Source organism: Galeopterus variegatus, unplaced genomic scaffold (genome assembly GCF_000696425.1).
Source record: "Galeopterus variegatus unplaced genomic scaffold, G_variegatus-3.0.2 Scaffold140, whole genome shotgun sequence".
Classification (NCBI taxonomy): Eukaryota; Metazoa; Chordata; class Mammalia; order Dermoptera; family Cynocephalidae; genus Galeopterus; species Galeopterus variegatus.
In genome coordinates, this window is record NW_007726251.1 from 436468 (window position 1) to 456548 (window position 20081).

At 40.2% G+C, this 20081-nt stretch overlaps 1 protein-coding gene across 1 annotated transcript; it reads left to right on the forward strand.

The window, feature by feature from the left end:
• Window positions 1-1358: 1358 nt before the first annotated feature.
• Window positions 1359-19441, forward strand: TMED8 (transmembrane emp24 protein transport domain containing 8). Its single transcript, XM_008590440.1, has 6 exons — window positions 1359-1374; window positions 2335-2416; window positions 8077-8206; window positions 9955-10081; window positions 10298-10603; window positions 12423-19441. The coding sequence occupies exons 1-6, from the start codon at window positions 1359-1361 to the stop codon at window positions 12638-12640; spliced, it is 879 nt and encodes a 292-aa protein (XP_008588662.1). The 3' UTR covers window positions 12641-19441.
• Window positions 19442-20081: the final 640 nt, after the last annotated feature.

Consider the following 20081-nt stretch of genomic DNA (forward strand, 5'->3'; position numbering starts at 1 on the left):
GCACTTATCCAGGGCGCCACCGGGCCGGCCCAAAAAAAAAAAAAAAAAAAATGCTCATTAGCATTTGGTGCATGTCTTTTCAGAAACACATTCACACACACACATATACATACATATATAAAAATATATACATATGTGTTTATGTATGAATATATTTCTGAAAGGATATACATCAAAATATTAATAGTGGTTATCTTTGATTAATGAGTTATAGTTAGTTTGTTATGGTTGTTGGTGGTGGTGTTTCGCTTAGCTGCATTTCTTGATTTTTCTATAGTGAGTAATGTATTTGTATACTAAAATTTTTTTAAAAAAGGAAATATAGTCTGGAGGGGTAGATGCTAAATGTTTTCTTATGTGATTAAATGTTTTTAATTAGTTTTACAAGAGAGCATTATTAGTATGATTTCAGAAAATTAACTTGAAATAAATAATATGGTTATGTAAAATCCTGAGTGTAAGTTAAACAGCCAATTATCTTCCAAAAGTCTATGTCAAAAATAGAGCATAAGAGAATGTGGGCTTGGAAAAAGTTTATTTTTATAAGCCCTGGAGATCTTGATTGACTTATTTAGGCCAACAGGGTAAATTTGTAGGTAAAAAACCTAGTACTTGGTTGGTGTATTATGTCAAGAAATATTGTGTCCTTATTAAGAAGTTATTGTCAGTGTACTATGAGAAAGTTCTTCATTTGAGATCCTGACTTTAAATGGAACAAAGTAAGTGGAACACTCAATGAGGCCAGCATGGCCAGAGGCCATCTGATGTGGAGATGGCCAGCCTGGGGACAAGGAACCTGCAGGAAATGTGACAGCAGACTGTAAATACTTGACAGGGTTTTGTGTGGAAAGGGTAGAATTTATTAGGAAACAGATTTTACATAGGTCAACATAGGGGAGGACTTTCTATTCACATTACCCCTCAGTGAAATGGGCCTCCTTACAGTGTGACAGGGACTGGGGAACAGCTGACGAGAGTCTTAGACTTACTTCCTTTGTTGGGAGGAAAGTCGGGTGGCATGAGCTCCAAGGCCTTTTTATCTATGAAATTCTGAATTGACAGAAAACGAGATCTCATTTGCATACAAAAAATGAGACTAGATTAAGTTGGATCACAAATATTTGCTTGTCATTTTCATTTTCATTTTGCTACCAAACTCTGACACTTTCAGTGTTTGAGGTTTATTTCATTAAGTTGTACTTTGTATAGAAAAGTGGAAGAATATTTTTGAGCTTCAGTTTATTGCTGTCTTAACCAGAGGGGGTTAAATGAGGGACTGTCTAAATGCACTGAACCGTATGGTATCTGTGTGCTCAAGGAAAGGCTTAATGAATAAACCACAAAACCAAGTAGCAATGATGGTTAAGAGCACAAGTGCCTGGGTTTGAATCCTGTGTCTTTGTCTTAGTTTCCTTACCAGCAAAATGGCAATGATAATACCAGCCATAGGCTTGTTGTGAACTTGGGAACATGGCCTTTATTATGTGTTTCACCTATATACTCCTGAGGGCACCTAGTTAAGTTGTTGGTGAATGAAAGAATGAATAAATGAGTGAAATTACAAAAGTCTTTTACCTGACCTTGGATACAGTGATCTGAGCTTATTGAATGTAGAGGTGACACTTTATACTTTGACACTAAATTCAGTTCATTTCATCCTACATCCCACTCTGCCCTGTATGTTCTTCCTAATTTAATCATCTGATTTCTGAGAAATATGATTCTTGAATTAGGATTAATTTTATGGGGGGCTGAGCCCATGGTGCACTCGGGAGAGTGCGGCGCTGGGAGCGCAGCAGCACTCCCGCCACGGGTTCGGATCCTATATAGGGATGGCCGGGGTGCTCACTGGCTGAGCGCGGTGCGGCTGGTCTCACAAAAAGACAAAAAAAAAAAAAAATTTATGGGGACTTGTTTTAGAAAACAACTTATTTTTTTATGAATGGGTTATGACTGAGAATACTTGATATGACGACTTGAATGTTTTATGTGCTGGGCATCCCAGAGTACAAAGTTTATGCCCAGAATATTTTTGGAAAGAGGAAGTTGGTTGAAACTGCTAGATGTTTTTTTTTTTTCCTTTTTGTCTTTTTTACTGACCGGTAACTGGATCGCAACCCTCGGTGTTGCGCCCGCACCACGCTCAACCAGTGAGCGGGAACCGGTCTCCACATGGGATCCAAACCCACGGCGGGAGCGCCGCCGCGCTCCCAGACGGCGCACTCTCCAGTGCGCCACCAGGCTGGCCCATGCTAGATGTTTTTTAATGATACAAGATAATTATGATTGTGTTTCTTCTCAGATATTGAATTCCTTCTTTCCATGATTTTCCAGAGAATGAAGATCTAGAAAACACCAAGGTTACCTCTCCATTGGCTTCTGCCTCTGATCCAGAACCCCATTCTTCACCCCACAGGTAGGGACAAGCAACTTCTTTGGATAAAATGCTTCTAGAAGTTTTATCTTCTGAAATAAGACATTGGTGAAAGAATTAGGCAGCAACTTGAAGAGAGAAGACAAGTTGAAGTAAAGGGCATAGACAGTTTTTTCATTAATCAAATTTTTAGTGTACTTGGGGCAATGTCAGATCTATTTCAGGTTATAATTTTTTCTTTTACTCTCACAGAATAAAAGTGTAACAAATAGTGTAGTGTCCTTATTAATCTTCTCTTGACGACCATCTTCAAGTGTTAAAACATTTGAAGTGGATCCCAGGTGGATTTGCTAGAGATTGTGTGTTTGGTTTTTAGCCATAAAATGCACGCACACGCACACACACACACACACACACACACACTGGAAGGCAGTTTTAATTAATTTTTTTTCTGGTATTTTCCATCAGAGTGGGAGGCAGTTTTTTAAAATGTAATTTGCAGATTAGACCATTATGATCACCTTTAGGTTGTCATTCTTAATTTCCTTCTCTGTCCATCTCATTCACCCACCATCATTGATAGCAGAGTGTGTAGCAGAAAAGGAAGAGTTGTACTGAGCCCTAGAATGAATGGAAATCATGAAACATTAATGGAATAACTAATGAAAAGCTGTATTTTGGAGAACCTTGAGTTAGTGGTTATTATAGCCTAACTGATCAGTTTATATAGTACAATATTGCCTAATAGAACCTGTGGTCTCCATACCCCACACAAATTGGTGGCTGGGGGTAGAGAGAGATGTCAGGGTATTTTAAAAGTCTGTTACTTCTTGAGTTCTATTTAGAAGTTGTTTCTTCTTGCTTTTGTATATGAAATAATTCATATAATTGACATAATTATAGTTAATATAATAGCTACACTTTGTTGAATGTTTCTCTGTAGTAATGACAACAAAATAGTGATTTTATCAAGTATTTCCATTTGCTAAATACTATACTAGGTGTTAAAAATGTATCATATCATTTAATCCTCATAACAATCCTAATAAAATAAATGTATCTGCGTTTGTTTGTTTTTTTTAAGATGAGGCAAATGAAACAGTGAATTCAATGATTTGCTAAGGTTCACACAGCTATAGCTTATTCTCATAATTAGCAATAGAAAGTTTTGAGTTCTATGCTTAGAACTACTAAGTTATTATATGTGAGGATACTTTAAAAAGTTCATGGAAAAATTGAATTAAAAGATAATACAAAACTTTCCCTGAACATTTTGTTTGTTTGTTTGTTCATTTTGGCAGCTGGCCAGTATGGGGTGGTTTTTGTTTGTTTTTTTAGTGGCTGGCTCGTACAGGGATCCAAACCCTTGACCTTGGTATTACCAGTACCATGCTCTCCCTGGTGAGCTAACCAGCCAGCCCCCATGAACTTTTTGAAGCACCCTCATGTAGCAGTCCTTTTAGAAGACACAGCCTCCTCAAAGCTTTGATGATTTGAGACAATTCACTTTCTCATCAAATCCCCTGAGGAAAACTTTCCATCTTCCCGCCACCCTCCCTTTTCGGAATGTGTGGATTTGAAGGATCTTTGGGGGATGGATTTTGGCACAGAATTGTTTTAGCCTCTGAAGAGTAAATACATTTTTTGAGTGAGAAACACAGAATGTTCTCAGACAAAAAGAAATTTAATTTTAAAGTTTTGTTTCTAAAGTCTAGTGAGTGAAGAAAAAAATCCAGGAAGTGTGACGCCTGAAGCTTAGTGCTTGTGTTTTGTATTTGTTGGGAATGGAAATGACACAACTTTTCTATTTTGTCCAGTGAGGCTGGCTGGCTGGCTGGCCAGTGTCTCCCCCCGCTTTGGGATGGCCTTCCTGCTCCGGGTCAGCACAAACCAGAAGCCTTTAAAGTAGAGCCTTTTTCTTTACGTGGCTTATCACTGGCATTAAGTGACTTGCAATTTATTTTTCCCAAAATATACTTTACTAATTCTCCAGAGCACAAAATGCTAATGTGAACATTAAATTTATGTGGCTGTTGCATGTCCTGTTTAAAATATTTTTTGTAAGCAGAACTATATTTTTCCAAAGTAGCATGTACAAAGGCAAAAAAAGAAGAAAATTTTAGATGCCACATACAGCAAGGTGAGGTGAATGAATGATTCAGATTAACTGTTATAATCTCACTTTCCCAGTATTATAAATGATAGTCTGTCCTTTTAATGAAAAGATGAACAAAGAAAAAAAAATCTCTCCATACAGAAAAAGACAGTAAGGAAATTTGAGTGTGTCAAACTTGGCACTTTGTAAGGGGAGGAAAAAAATCTCCCCTGAGAATATGAACCACAAGTTGGTAGTCATTGGTTTGTTGTCTAAATTCACTCTGCCAGTGTTGTCTAAACAAAACCCTTAAACAGAGAACCTAACTTCAAGTTGTCTCAGGTTGGTAGCATTCCCAAGTACTGGCAGAAGCAAATGCAAATCTCTTGTGGAAGGACTTAGTGTCTGTCCAGGCCCATAGCCATTTTAAGACATTAGTTTTTATGACATCCCATGTTTCAGTTGTGTTAAAACCTAAAAAACAAATATACATCTTGCAATCAAGAAAATATGGTGCATGTTAGTCAGGCAGTAATAAGTGCAGTAAAGAAAAATGAAGCAGGTGAGGGTGTAAGGAGTGATAGGGCCAGGGAGGGACAAGCCATTTTATGTACAGATATCTGGGAAACCCCTCAGAAAGTGATAGTTGAGCAGAAACTTGAAGGAAGGAAGCTGTAAGTTAACAAGGGGAAGAGTATTTGAGGCAGAGGATATAGCACATGGAAAGACCCTCAAATGGGAGAGTGCTGGTATTTGAGGACTATCAAAGATTCCAGAGGCCATTGTGGCTGAAGTGACCTGGGCAAAGCTAGGATTCTAGGAGATGAAGTCAGAGTGCGAAGGGCCTTAGCGTTCCATTTAACAGGCTTGGTTCCAGATGCTGTGCATACAGAGTAAGACTCAGTTCCTAACATCAAGCTTACATTCTGGTAGAGGAGACAGACAATAAACAGTGTCAAGAAACAAAAATGGTTGTAATTTCTGGGTTTAGGAGCATTAAAATAGGCTCATAGCTTAGACCAATTTACAATTTACACTGGATTACCCAAGCAAACCTGTAAATATCAATGGTATCCCATAGCTCTGATTCTCATAGTAACCACCTGTAGGAATGCTGGTCAGAACTCACTGCATCCTCATGAGCTCTGGCTTCAATCAAAGTTACAATCTTTCCTCTGCATAGGGTGCTTAGTAACCAAGGAAAGGAAAGGAACAGAATGCTATACTTGTGTGAGATGAAGAAGGTGACTCTAGCAACCCCAAGGATAAGCAATAGGTGGCTGCAAGGTGCTTAGGAATCTTAACACTCCTGCAGCCTCTCTCTCTTTGGCATAGCTCCACTTTTGTCTCTAAGTCCCTTATAAACTTCAATTCCTCTCCCACTCCCCACTGCAGAGAAAGCAGCTGTGTAGAGCTGCATTCCCCAATCCATTCCCTGTAGGTAAACACCCATCAATAATAATAACAAACTCCTCGTAAACTGTATAGAGTTGCCTGCTTTGTTCTTCGGTCTCAGGATACCTTCTCAGTTTGGTAGATATTATACTGTTAGCTCACACTTGGACACCACCTCTTGTTTATTCTGAGGTAGGTTGGAGTGACTTGGATATTCCAAAAGATGGCTGTTTTATCTAAAAAAGAGGTAATTTATAAACTAGGAGTGGTTTTTCTTGTTTATGTTTAAAAAGGGAAGAAAGAAAAAGAAAACTTATAAACGCTAAAGTAAAACCCTCTTCTGTTTTCCCCATGTGGTTTGTAGTATCATTTCCCAATCATTTACTCAGTTTCTTTGAGGAAAGGATGCCTTAAAGCAGGGATTCTCAAACTTTTACACCTTTACACTCTTAAAAAATTACTGAGGACCCCAAAGAATTTTTGTTTATGCCTATCTATCAATACTCATATTTGCTATGTTAGAAATTAAAACTAAACAATTAGAATATAGTTGAGTTTAAAAACAATAATGAACTCATAACATGTTAGTAAAAATAACATTTTAATTGAAAAAAACTAATTTCCAAGACAGAGATAATGTAGTGAGCAGACAATATAAATCTCTTTAATGTGTGGCTTAATAAAAGACAGTTGGACTTTCATCTCTGCTTCTGGATTCATTCTTGTGATATCACATCATATAGTCTCTGCAAAATTCCACTGCATACTTTTGAGAAAATGAGAATGAAAAAAGGGAAATAATATTTTAGTTATTATTAGGAAAAAGTTTTAACTTCACAGACTTCCCTAAAGGGTCCTAAAGACCCCAGGGGTCCCTGGACCATACTTCGATAACTGCTGCTCTAAAAAATCCATGTCGCCTTTTATTCGCAACAGATTTCTAAAGGTCTGGGGTATGTGCCAACCCTGGCACTTAACTCATTTTCTAGTCTCTCTGAAGCCAGGGGAAATGGAAGAGAGCATAAATCATTCTGTTGCTTCTTTAAAATAAACTATTCACATAGTTGTGTTTTAAGTCATTGAGATAGTTGATTAATGTGCTTAAAGAAGGAAAGAAAGTCATCACCTCTTTCAGTGATCTGGGACGGGGCATAAAACGGAAGTGCTGAAAGCCGCTGGGATAACTGTGGGGGGATTGCCTTGCTGTTCAGTTTGCACTTCCTTTGTTGTGGCGATCAGTCTCTGGCTTAGGCAGACCTCCACCCTTTGCTCCTGTCCAGTGGCTTTGTGTGTAGAGCTGTATTGGCATTCTAACTCTTCTTTTGTTGAAATTCTGTGTGGAGCAAGTGGCCTGGGTCCCAGAGTGAGGAATAAAGTCGAATTCATAGAAGCAGAGAGTAGAATGGTGGTTACTAGGGGCTGGGTTTGGGGGGTGGAATGGGGATATGTTGGTCAAAGGGGAGTTAGGGAAGGAGTAATAAGTTCTGGAGATCTTTGTACAGTGTGGTGATGATAGCTAATAACAATGTATTGTATACTGGAAAATGGCTCAGAGAGTAGTTTTTTTTTTTTTTTTTTTTGTCCTTTTTGAGACTGGCTGCACCGCACTCAGCCAGTGAGCGCACCGGTCATCCCTATATAGGATCCGAACCCGCGGCGGGAGCGCTACTGCGCTCCCAGCGCCGCACTCTCCCGAGTGCACCATGGGGTCGGCCCTCAGAGAGTAGATTTTAAACATTCTTTCCACAAAAAAATAAGTACGTGAGGTAATGGATATGTTAATTAGCTTGATTTAATCATTTCACAATGTATGCATATATCAAAATATCACATTGCACACTATAAATGTATACAATTTTTATTTGTCAATTGAAATGAATAAATAAAGGAAACAACAACAATAACAACAAGGAAAAGACAACCAACTGCATGCAGGCCATCTCAGACGACTGAGCTGTGTGTTTACCATGGTCCTCAGAGCCTGGGACCTGGCTTTGTCAGTCAGTTGCCTTTACACACTGTTACTACTTTACTGTGGGCCAATTCAGCCCTGGGCAGTGGTTGGCTAAAGTGACAGTAGACCTAAATGCCAGGGGAAGGTAGGGGTGGGAGTGGGGGTGTCCTTTGCGTGTTGTTTTATTTCAGAATTTCTCCAGGACAATTGCGCCTTTTCAAAGAACCCTTGAATTGACATGCTCTCTTCCTCTGGGAGGCCACAGATGGTACCCACAGTGAGGGAGGATGCCACAGAAGATCAGCGGGCAGCAGCCGCTGCCTCGGAGGCTCAGGACTTGGCAGAACAGGATTTGCTGCCTGCAGACCAGGCCCAGGTCCTCAACGAGGTAGGGAGTGTATTCTGGCTGTCTCTAACTAAAAGGAGGAGTTTGTGGCACCAGAATTTAAATATGTGATGGATGGATTGGAATTAGAAACCACTGTGAAAGTGTCTCCCAGAATTCTATCTTTACCCCACTTACGGCATCTCATTTTTTGATTACTTGGAGAATGGTTATTTGTATCTCCCCAGGGCCCATTGTACTAGCACCTGTCCAAAAAATAAAGTATTAGAATGAATGTTTATGTGTTCTCTAAGGAGTCTGATGTCGTTGCACTGCATCTTAGTCTCACTTTTTCATGTGGTAGATCTACTTACTGTTTATGGTAAAGATTCTACAGAAATGGTGTTAATAGTAGTGGTCCCCCTGCCATGAAGTATGGGAGGTAGGGGTTGTTTGTATCCTTATTAGCATATGTATTATAATAACTATTGGCGTTTGTGTCAATAAAGACAACACCAAACCTTATAATCACATTTGTATAATGCTTTATGATTTACAAACATTTTTATCCACAACTCTTCATTACTTCCGAGAATGACTTTGTGAGATAGGTACCATGGTGTCCCCATTTAACAGATGAGGAAACAGAGGCAAAGAGATGTCAGTGACTTTACTAAGGCTATGCAGCTGATAAGTTGACAGCTAAATCTTCTGTCTAGCCTTTTGGAAAAGATAGGATTTGTTTCAGCACACTAGCCAAAATCTGATTCACTTCATTTAGCAATGGAGATGAGAAGAACTGGAGGGTTTGCTTTCCAGAAACAGATACTGTGAGAATACAGCCTGGGAGGATTACAAATTTAAGATTTATTTATTTATTGCAAGTTCGGTTCCATCCTCTTAACTGGGTTGCTGACTCACTGGTGTGCTCTCCCCTGTGGGCAGTACATATAGATTTCCTATTAAGTTGCCTGCCAACTGTTTGGAGAAGGGGCAGGAAATTAAGGCATAATAGCATGAAACAGGGAACACTGATCTGAGTGACTTAAAGGGAAACCTACCGGGGAGAGATTGCAGGCTCCTGCGGGGGTTAGTGAAGGCTTCAAGTATCAAATGCCATTTGTGCTCTTCTGTGCAGGTCAGATAGCTGGCAGAAAATACATGTTCAAATGCAAATCCTGGGGCTGGTCTAAGGGGAAATTGTAATTATTTATAGAGTACTGTTAGTGACATAGAGGGTGGGAGAGCCTGTAGCCTGCAGTGTGCCATGGTGGAGACACAGAGAGAGACTAGAAACCAGATTCTGTCTCTGCAGTGCTTTGATGAACTGACTGACAGTGATGCAGAAGGGACCCTTGAGTGGGAATTGTAGCAGGAGCATGTGTGGCAGAGTGGGAGTCAAGCTAAACCCAGGTGCAGGAGCTGTCATGACAGCAGCCACAGGGAGGGACCGTGCAGGCTGAGGCAAGACCCAGAAGGCATGGCCCAGAAACGCCATTGTTGCAGAAATCTGTAGAAAGCCATGAGCATGTTTGTGGGCAAGGATTTTATAAAGGGTCTAGAGCAGGAATGTTGCAAAAGGTAGGAAAGAACAAGAAAGAATCTCTAAACTAGGGACCATTTCGGTGGCATAAAAAATGAGTGGAATTGATGAGCAACTTGGAAGGAAGAGAAGAAATGTCGACTAGCACATGAAGCTTTGTGTTGCGGTGGTGGAGGTAGTAAGGCCGGGGTAGGGCAGCCTTCATTTGGAAAGAGGTTAATGGCATCTTGCACTCTAGCAGGTCCTTTAACCAGAGTTCTGTTTGCAGATGGCCAAGTACCAAGTTCCACAAAGGTCGGGGGACATGGTCATGATCCAGTCTGAGCACACAGGAGCTATAGATGTTCTTTCAGCTGATTTGGAATCTGCAGATCTCCTGGGGGACCACAGGAAAGGTGAGACCTTTGGGAGTATAGAAGGTGGGTTTTTTGTTTCCAATAGATACTTAAAGAAAGGCAGGCACACAGATGGAAGGAAAGAAAATGACTTGTGAAAGGAAGTCAAAGAAATCAGTAGAAAGAATGTCTTTGTGTTACTCCCCCCCAAGCAAAATGCCAGGTGTGGTAGCATGTCCTCATGGCCTCTCAGTGGTAAGCTGCCTGTCCTTTCAGTCTCCCCACCTCTGATGGCTCCTCCATGCATCTGGACCTTTGCCAAGGTGAAGGAATTCAAAAGCAAGCTGGGCAAAGAGAAGAACAGCCGTCTGGTGGTGAAGCGGGGAGAGGTGGTGACCATCCGGGTCCCTACCCATCCAGAGGGGAAGCGTGTATGCTGGGAGTTTGCGACAGATGACTATGACATTGGCTTTGGAGTTTATTTTGACTGGACCCCTGTAACCAGCACTGACATAACTGTGCAAGTCAGCGATTCCAGTGAGGACGAGGATGAAGAAGAGGAAGAGGAAGAGGAGATTGAAGGTAGGCTTAACTTTAACATAATTTGCAGCTTTCTTTTCTGGCCCAGCTAATTTCTAGTGACCCCTCCCTGGATTGTACCAGCCTCCTCTTCCTTAGAATGCAGGTGAGGAATCCAGCATTGAAAGCTGAGTCGTAGAGGCCAAAGTCAGACCCTCAGAGAGCATTCTGGTGGGGTTGGTGTTGATGTCTTGGTTGAAAGCTTCTCTTCCTTTTAGTCAGTGCCTAGCTGTTTCCCAGCATTTCCTTGGGGTAGGAATGGACGGAGGCAGGGAAGAAGGATAGGTCTGTGCTGCTGTATACAGAGGCAGGGTTTTTCTGATCCCATGTAAACCCGAGATTATTTTACATTTCTCTGTTAGTTTGGGGATATTTATTCTTGTCCTGGAATCAAACTGAGAGATTACGATTTGCTAACTGTACCATTCTCTCCCCACTCCAAACTGTCAAATCTGGCTGCCTACTGGTTACTTCTTTACCTCATGCCCCGAGCAGTTTTGAAAGTGGCCTCTGTGCTCCATTCCAGTTGTTATTTGTAGCTACTGCTCAGGATGGCCCTGAGGTATTTTTTTCAGGTAATGTAAGAATAGGTTTGAAGCATTAGCCTTATTTTTTGATTTTCTTATATGATCCTTGAATCAATCTCTTTTTTTTTTTTTTTTTTTTTTTTTTTTCCCTTTAAAAAATTTTTTTTTTTTTTTTTTTTTTTATCCTTTTAAAAAACTTTTTTTTTTTTTTTTTTTTTTTATCCTTTTAAAAAACTTTTTTTTTTTTTTTTTTTTTTTATCCTTTTAAAAAACTTTTTTTTTTTTTTTTTTTTTTTATCCTTTTAAAAAACTTTTTTTTTTTTTTTTTTTTTTTATCCTTTTAAAAAACTTTTTTTTTTTTTTTTTTTTTTTGACCAGTAAGGGGATCACAACCCTCGGCACGGTGTGGTCCGCACCATGCTCAGCCAGCGAGCACACCGGCCATCCCTATATAGGATCTGAACCCGCGGCCTCGGTGCTACCAGCGCCACACTCTCCCAAGTAAGCCACGGGGCTGGCCCTTGAATCAATCTCTTAACTTGTTATAGAAAAGCAAGTCTGCACAGAAATCTATAGATATTTAAGGGCCGGCCCATGGCTCACTCGGGAGAGTGTGGTGATAACACTAAGGCCACGGGTTCAGATCCCTATATATGGGGATGACCAGTTAGCTCACTTGGGTGAGCGTGGTGCTGACAACACCAAGTCAAGGGTTAAGATCCCCTTACCGGTCATCTTTAAAAAAAAAAAAAAAGAAAGAAATCTATAGTATTTAGGGAAGAGGAGAACCTCTTATCTTATTTGCTGCTTTTCAGGAAGTCAGGTGGAAGTTTTAGGGTCCCTGTGTACAGTGTGTTTATCTGCATTTCCTACCTCCGTTAGCCAGTCCTTTTGCCTGTTGAAGGAAAGGATGCTAGGACATCCCCCACAATTATCTCTTTCTCTCCCTTGGAAATGTCCAGACACTTCTGGAGTTAGGAAGGTTCCTTTAAGGCTTAATCATTTTTTCTCAGTGGAGATGTTATTGGCATTTGGGATGGGACACTTCTTTGTTTCGTAGGTACTGTTCTGATTTTAACGCTCCTGGACCCTTAGATACTAAATGCCAGTATCACTCAGTAGTCACTGTGATGACCAAAAAGATCACCAGACATTTCCAAATGCCCATAGGAGGGTAGTAGCTTCCCTCCTGGGTGAAAGCCACTGGGGTTACCTGGCCCATCTTCTCAACTTCATGCAGGATTTATTCAGCGTCTGAATTCATATCCAAACACTCTGCTATTTTGCTTATGCAGAACCTGTCCCAGTTGGAGATGTGGAGAGAGGCTCCAGGAGCTCCCTGCGGGGTCGCTATGGGGAGGTCATGCCTGTGTACCGGCGGGACAGCCACCGAGATGTGCAGGCTGGCAGCCATGACTACCCTGGTGAGGGCATCTACCTGCTCAAGTTCGACAACTCCTATTCCCTGCTACGCAACAAGACCCTCTACTTCCACATCTACTACACTAGCTGAAGGACTGCTGGGATGGGGCAGGCTGTATTTACTGGCTGACATGGGCTGCCAGCTGGTGCCTCTTGTTTGGATTGGCAAGAGCTAAAAGTTCAGTGCGAGGCTCCTGAGGCTCACGCCCTGCCTGGCATGCCTGACTGGTGACCCCCGTAGCTTTTTCCCTTTCTTGGCTTTTGCAGGTGGTGGTGTAGTGCCCCTGTTCTGTGGTCCCTGCCTCATGCTGTTCTTGCTTCAGACTCCAGCAAAATCTCTCTGTGAAGGCACCTATCAGGCAAAAGCCTAAAAGGAGATAGGGTGTTGTCTTTTAAAAATAGATCTGTTTTGGTACTAGGTTTATCATTCAGGTTGCTGCTCTTTCCTCTCCCAGAGCCTTTATTGCCAATGCATTTAGTGGTACCCCCTCTTTACCTTTTGAGGTGCCAGAAGAGGGAAAAGCACATTGTCCACGTAGGAGCCCAGGCTCTTGGATGGAGATAGCTCTGTCCAGCTTCTCACCACTGCCATATTCCTGCCTGCTAATTATTCTCGGTCTCTAGAGACCTCACTGCCTTTGGAGGGATATTGTTATTCCTAATGGTTAGATTCCCCCTCTTTTCCCTTTCCTAAGTCTGTGTTTTTGCCATTACAGCAAGAACCTTCATGCAATCTAAAGTGATAATCAATGTAACCTAAGATCTTCTGGGAAGGAAAACTGCCTCCATCACTTCCTGTTCCAAGAGTTAATTTTCCTTACTAAGGACGCTGGCAGTTGAAACAGAAAGGGCAGAAATTAGGTACTGAATTGATCTCAGAATCCACATTGTTGAAAGTCAAGTGTTATTAAAATTTTTTTTGTATAATCAAAGAATGAAGGGTATCGTCTGAGAGAGAAGGTTAAGAAAAATCACCCTAGATTTCCCACCACTTTTTTGTGTGTGTCTTTTAGAGTAGGGGTATTATTTAGAAGTTTTGCTTTTGAACCAAATGCAGTGAAATCCAGTCAGGTTTCCAAAGTTTCTGGATTTAGGTTCCTTGCATTTAGGGTTTAAAGTGTTTGGTGTTCAAAGTCCCTTAGGAAAGGTGATAATGAAGCTTCGCTGTTGCTGCTGATTGTACTCGTTCTTTACCTGGCCAAAGCTTGCATTTCCCTGGTGACAGCCTTTCCCACTCTCTCAGCCCTGAGGCCCAGGAGTGCCAGAGTGCAGGTGGTGCTGAAGCCAGTGGTCACCAGAGACCCAGGTGGCAGGGCCTCAGGAAGAGAAGCATATGAGATGAGACCTCAGCAGTTGTCGGTACCTGCTTGTTTCTTATCCCTTGTGTTAAGTCTGTTACTGCCTTTGAACTTTGAGGCATAATTAGATTTATTTATTGCTTTATTTTTTTAAGCACATTTCATTGCCTTTGAAACAGTTTCCGTCTGTTTCTCAGAAGGCTTCCCATCTGTTCTGTGCCACTGAGGCCACCTCTTCTACGAAGTTAAAGATGACGATTTTAGGAGAATTTGGGAAGTGATAATGCTCCATTCCTGTAGGCCTGTCCTGTGATGCTTTGGGAGGAGTTTGCCTCTTAGAGATACGTGATGCCAACCTACCCCGTGTAGAGGGCGCACCCGGCACTTCCTGCCAGGAATTCTAGGTCATGAGGCAATCTGCCCATTTACTAGGGAGTGTGTGTGGAGGAGTTGACTGGCAACCAGAGAGATCCTGTGCTTCCAGGATTTCAGAGTCCTTCGCCTCCTCTGAAGAGTCACCTTCTTCGCAATGGTGCCTTTGGCTCATTCCTCGTTGTGTGGATGCCTCATACCAGGCCTCTCTTTCCTGCAGGAGCAGTAACTCCAAGGACAGGACTCCCCGCTAGCATCGTGGTCAGGAACAAAGGGCAGCATGTCCTGCACCTTCTGTTCCCCTGGGATTAGAGCCCTAGGATAGGACGTCGTGGGTTGCCATAGCATTCCCGTTCTCTGAGCAGCATCATACCTCCATTATTTTATATTTGTGAGTGCATTTTGTAGAGGATTACACTGACCAAAATTTATATACCTTGTAAGAAATTTTTTAGTAGCTGTCTATTTGGGCAGTAAAAAGCAAACCTGCTGTGCGTCACCCCATCAGATAGCTGAGTGACCACTCTTTCATCTTTGAAGTTGAATCATGCCTTAGCTAATTGAATATAATCTTTGTAAAATCCTTTTCTACTGAGCTGTTGTCCAGCCAGCTAAAACCTTGCTTATTTTTCCTGCTTATTATTAACTTCTGACTTTCAAAATGGAGCTGTTAGGCCATACATAGCAAGTTCCCAGGGATTACACTTATTATTTATTTTTTATTTTTGCCGTGATATTCTCTCTGCTTATTTTCTTTGGAATCCTAGTTCTGTTGCATCAGAAGCCAGAGGGACTTGTTCCCATCGCCTCTCTGTGCCTGTTACTGTCTGGTCACTTTTGAAGTCCCAGGCATTGTCACATTTCATTCCACACTGGTTTTTCACTAACAGTCAGGGTTTCTTTGTTCCATTAACACAAAATAGCTAAAAGAAGGTATTTTCACTGTCTGATTCATTCACTATTCTCATATTAAATTTCTGAAATAATTGAACTTTAGGGACAAAATATTATGTACTGAGGCACAGGTAATTACTGAGAACCCAGCAAATTCTAAGAGATGGTTAATTCCTCAATCTCTCCCTGTCCCTTTATAGAACTAAACAACAAAATGAAAATCATTTGGTGTCACCCTCACCCTGTTCTCTAGAGCACAGGTAAATGCTAACACACAACTGAAAGTGCTTCATAGTAGGGGAGAGATTGGAATTCTCTACAGAGGGGCTGAATTCTTAAATTTCTTCAGTTTGTTTAGTTTTGCTTTGTTAAGAGATGGGGCTTTTGGAAAGGAAGACGTGTTTAAAGTGTTAATTTTTCCCAACACTTTATTATGAAAAATTTTCAGCAAACAGAAAATTTCAAAGAAGTATAAACACTCATACACACACCCCCCACATAGATTTTAAAATTATAAACTGCTCATTTTTAAACACAGATGATTCTATCATTCTGTTCCTTTTGACAACTATCCAGTTAGAGAATGCTCCCTGCACAGACAACATCAGCTCTCCTGTATCAGAGAGCCCCTGATTTTCAGGAGACCTGTTTCATTCAACATGGGTTCCCCAGGAGGTAGTCTTTATAAAAATGTCTCTTGGTCTTCATCTTTGAAAATTCATGCTGGATTTCCCCTCTCCCTCAGGCCGCGATCGCTGCTATTTCCTCTCTAACTGGCATGTCAGTGTGAGAGTAATTGTGAAGCTGCTCTGGAACGACTTTCTTCTATCTCTGTTTCATTATGACACATCCTCAGGACTCTGAAATTAAAATTCAATCCTCAGATAACATGTAGCTTTATAATGGAACTAGGTAGCAACTTGAAATTAGATCATTCTTAGTTATTTTTTCCTTAATGAATTGATACATGCACTTTAAAAAATATTTTTATCTGTTATTTAGGAAAGAAAACTCAGACTTCTAAAAATGTGTATCTTATCCCATCATAATATGTGTATGATAGAGTTAAGTCTGAAAGCTCATTGTCTTATATTGATCAGTGGAATTAGATATTATTGTAAAACTTATGATCTATAGAAAATATGAGTTTGTTTTTGATAAGCCCTACACAGTCCCTCTTTGAGGGAATTAGGTGAAACTTATATCCTAAAGTCTGTGTTTTTATATTTATTTTTTAGGACTTTTTCTCTGCAAAAGGTTGCCTTTAACCCCAAAGTCTGTGGTTCTAAGGTATGGAGTTGAACCACCCTAATATTTATATAAAAGACTATTGTTTTAGTAGAGGATGAGGGAAGCGTGTGAGTTAAACAGTTTTGTACTGCATGAGAACTGCCTTTTAAAATTGATAGCAAGGAGTGAAAACAGAATAAAATGGGGTGGGGGGATAGCAAAGCTACCAAATACTGTATATCCTGGAATTTTGCTCATATTCCAATTTCATTTAATGCTTTAGTTTGCATTTTATTACTTGGAATTGTCCTTTAAGCCAGAAGCCTTACTGATTCTCACTGTGCTTGCTGGAGAAATCCCAGACCCACTTTGCTGTCTTTTCCAACAGGATCAAATTTAGAAATAGTTTTGAGTAGGTCTCCTCTGCTAAGTGTAATCCTGACTTGAGGGTTGATTTCATGTCTGTGTTCTTTGGGATTAAAGAGTCTAGTGCCATGAAAAAAGATAGTGGGATTAGAAAGAGGCTGGGAGGAGTTAGTTCCAGTTATGGTACATACTGTAGCCACAGTTGGTTTTGATTATGACCAAGAAGGGGATGAAATAAATTCATTTTCACCAACGTCACAGAGAACCTCAAACAAGAGTGTGTTTGCAAAACAACATGGACCCCCTGTAGATGACCTCCCTGTGAGGTATAGGAATCAGAGTCTTCTTTAATGCGTGGGATGGTCATATACACAGCAGTAAATGGAACAAGCCAAACAGACACAGTTTTTTCTCCCTTATAGAATTTTCTGAGTTTTTCCTGTGGCTAAGAGGTCCACATCAACCTCTTCCACTAGTTTCCTTCCACCTGGCCAAAAAAGTATAGAATTCTTGGAAACCTGTATCTACTGGAAAGGGGAAGAGTACCATCTCTACAGAATCTCAGTGGTTGAAAAGAGTTGGAAAGTAAGTTTCTGTGTGAAGGAGGGTAATTTCACTTTGTTGATGTGGGGGGAACGTGTTAGGGGATCTGTGCTTTATAGAAGTAAGTCATTGCATTCATTATGTGTTAGATGGTGCTCAGGGAGCCATGATGCATGATTCTTTGGGAAGTAAGTAGGGAATGTGTCTAAGACCAATCACAAGCCAGGTATCTACTTTCCAGTGACCCGAGTACCTTTTGTTCCTTGTGGCCTCTTGGAATGGGACAAGGCACTGAGGCAAGAACTGGTCTGGCTCTGTTTGTATCTGCCAATGGTCAGAGCAACCTTTTGTTCTGTCTAACCCATCAAGCACCTGTGGGAATTCCTAAATAACATCCCAGTTATTTAGGCAGTGAGGTTAGGGCAGGATTTGAGACCCAAAGGGTGAGAGAAACTTTGCTAAGTATCATGTGGCCGGATTTCAGAAATCATTGCTCCCTCTGAAGTGTTGCTTTGTTTCTCCCTTAACCAAGAAGGCCACACAAAGCCCCTCCTGTTTGAGTCCTATGTCTCTAAGCTAAGAAAACACAATTAACTGCCTAAAGCCTGTGATAGTAGGGCTTATTTACAAATAGTCATTCCCTCAAAAATTAAGTCCAAAGGCAAGACACTGGCTTTGAAATTATTTGAAATTTTCACTGGTTTGAATCACGATCTGATTTCTAGCGTATGTACCTTGTGTTATATGTATTTTTCTATTATGTGTATTCTTTGTATTTCATGTTTTTCTTTTAGGCCCCAGGCATGTGGACCAGAGTTAATGTCATGGCTCTTCTTCGTTCTAAGACATGATGAAAAGATACCCTAGAAAACTAGAGATACAGTCCTCTTTGTTAAATTCCACAGTTTTCTATCACTCTAAGCAGGTAGTTTTGGCTTATCTGGGGGTAAAATAATATATGTAAAATGACTTCCAGGGAACAAAGAGTATTTTCTAAAGTTCTGATATAGGATCATAAACAATTCTGAAGTTTTGGTTTGAAATATTATAGTATATAGTACAAGGGTACTTAAAAAGTTCATGGAAAAATAGAATTAAGGTAACAAATCTGTAAACTTTTTGAAGTGCTCTCATATTACCAAAGAGCCCATAATTCACAGCCAGTTTAAGGGGCTTTAGTCCTGAACTCTCTTTATCACTCAGGGTTGAAACGCCTAGTCTGTAGTGTTCCTTGCTATTGATTGTTATTGATTCCTAGGTTCTGGCCAAGAATCATCTGAAAAACATTATCTTAATTCCTTCTCTTATGTCCTAATAGTACGTTTTACTAAGAAATTCCATATTAAAAAGTCCACTTCTCTTGCTGAGATTATTGTCTCATAAATGAATTAGTTTTCATTTAGTTAAGCTGAATTATTTCCATTTAGCCATGTTAGAGAGCAAGTAAAGTCTGGAGAAAGCAATCCTGTATCCCATAACTCTGGTGTACCCATTTTCCCTTAATAGTAATGGGAAGTGTTCTGAAATTCCCAGAAGGAAGCTCCTTTGTAATCACAGTGATGGCTTATAAGAAAGCCAGTCTTTGGGCAAGGATAGTTAGAATAGAGGGAGGTGTTTGAAGATTTTCTAAACTACTTTATCCCCATATAGCTTTGGTGCTGTGTACTCAGTTCTGTCAGTTGATTGAACGGCAATCATGTTCTCTTGGTAAATATTTAAGCAATTGGCAACCACGAAGACATTCTTTCCTTACTGTTTTGTATCATGCACTGATGTTGACATTACAGAAGGGGTTTAGAAGGGAAACTTTGTCACAGTCTTGTCTTTTTTCTTTAAAATGCAAAATATCCCAACTAATCATTTATTGTAGTCAACTTGTTTTACGTGTACCCTAACATGAGAAATGCTGTCAACATCTCCTATGATTTCTTAAGTTAAGAGCTTTGTACCAAATTGTTAATTCTTATGTCCTGCTGAGTGGTTATTCTTTTAAAATGCCATATTTTATCACCCTGTGGCACTGAATGTGTTGCTGAGATACACTGATGATCCTGAGCTATGGTTCTGTAAATAGCTCGGTTCTTGTGTTTTTATATTGTGTAACAGTTCTGTGATGCTTTTGTGCATTCTGTCTTCTTTTCTGAGTTTTGAAATCTGTCATAAATAAACTTTTTCACTATGCACCTGAAGCATTTGAGTTATATCTTAATGAATCTGATTTACATTTTAAATTCATTGTCTTTTGAATCTCCTCTTCATCTTAAAAGGAAAAGTATTCTATAAATTCATATGAACTACTTTAAAAACTATTAAGAAAAATTAAAAATTAAGAAAACATTGAGAATAAGATTGATAATAGATCTTTTATCTGCATTTAAATTCATGACTGGGATGGCTGGTTAACTCAGTTGGTTAGAGCATGGTGCTAATAACACCAATGTCCAGGGTTTGATTCCTGTACCAACCAGCTGCCTAAATAAATAAGTAGATAAATAGATAAATGGCAGAGTATTACAAACTGGGAGCAGGGTTTGGAAAAATTAGGTGTATAGTGATTTAATAAATAGAACATTGAGCTTTATGTCAGTATTTGGTCCACAGTGACACTCATTTTCCCATGAACATACTCTTCAAATTTGGAATCAGCACTTAAGGTACCAGGCTAATCATTAACAGTCTGACTGATATGAATTCAGCCTATTTTCATTCATCAACACCATAACATATCTCTGACATCTTTTATTTTTTATTATTATTTTTTTTTACTTTTTGTCTTTTTTCGTGACCGGCAACGGATCGCAACCCTCAGTGTCGCGCCCGTACCGGACC

What these genes read in the sequence shown, in the direction of transcription:
- TMED8 (XM_008590440.1), top strand. An exon ending in CCTGGGGGACCACAGGAAAG is followed by an intron (nt 10,082 to 10,297) that starts GTGAGACCTTTG and finishes CTGTCCTTTCAG; the next exon opens with TCTCCCCACCTCTGATGGCT. An exon ending in AGAGGAAGAGGAGATTGAAG is followed by an intron (nt 10,604 to 12,422) that starts GTAGGCTTAACT and finishes TTGCTTATGCAG; the next exon opens with AACCTGTCCCAGTTGGAGAT.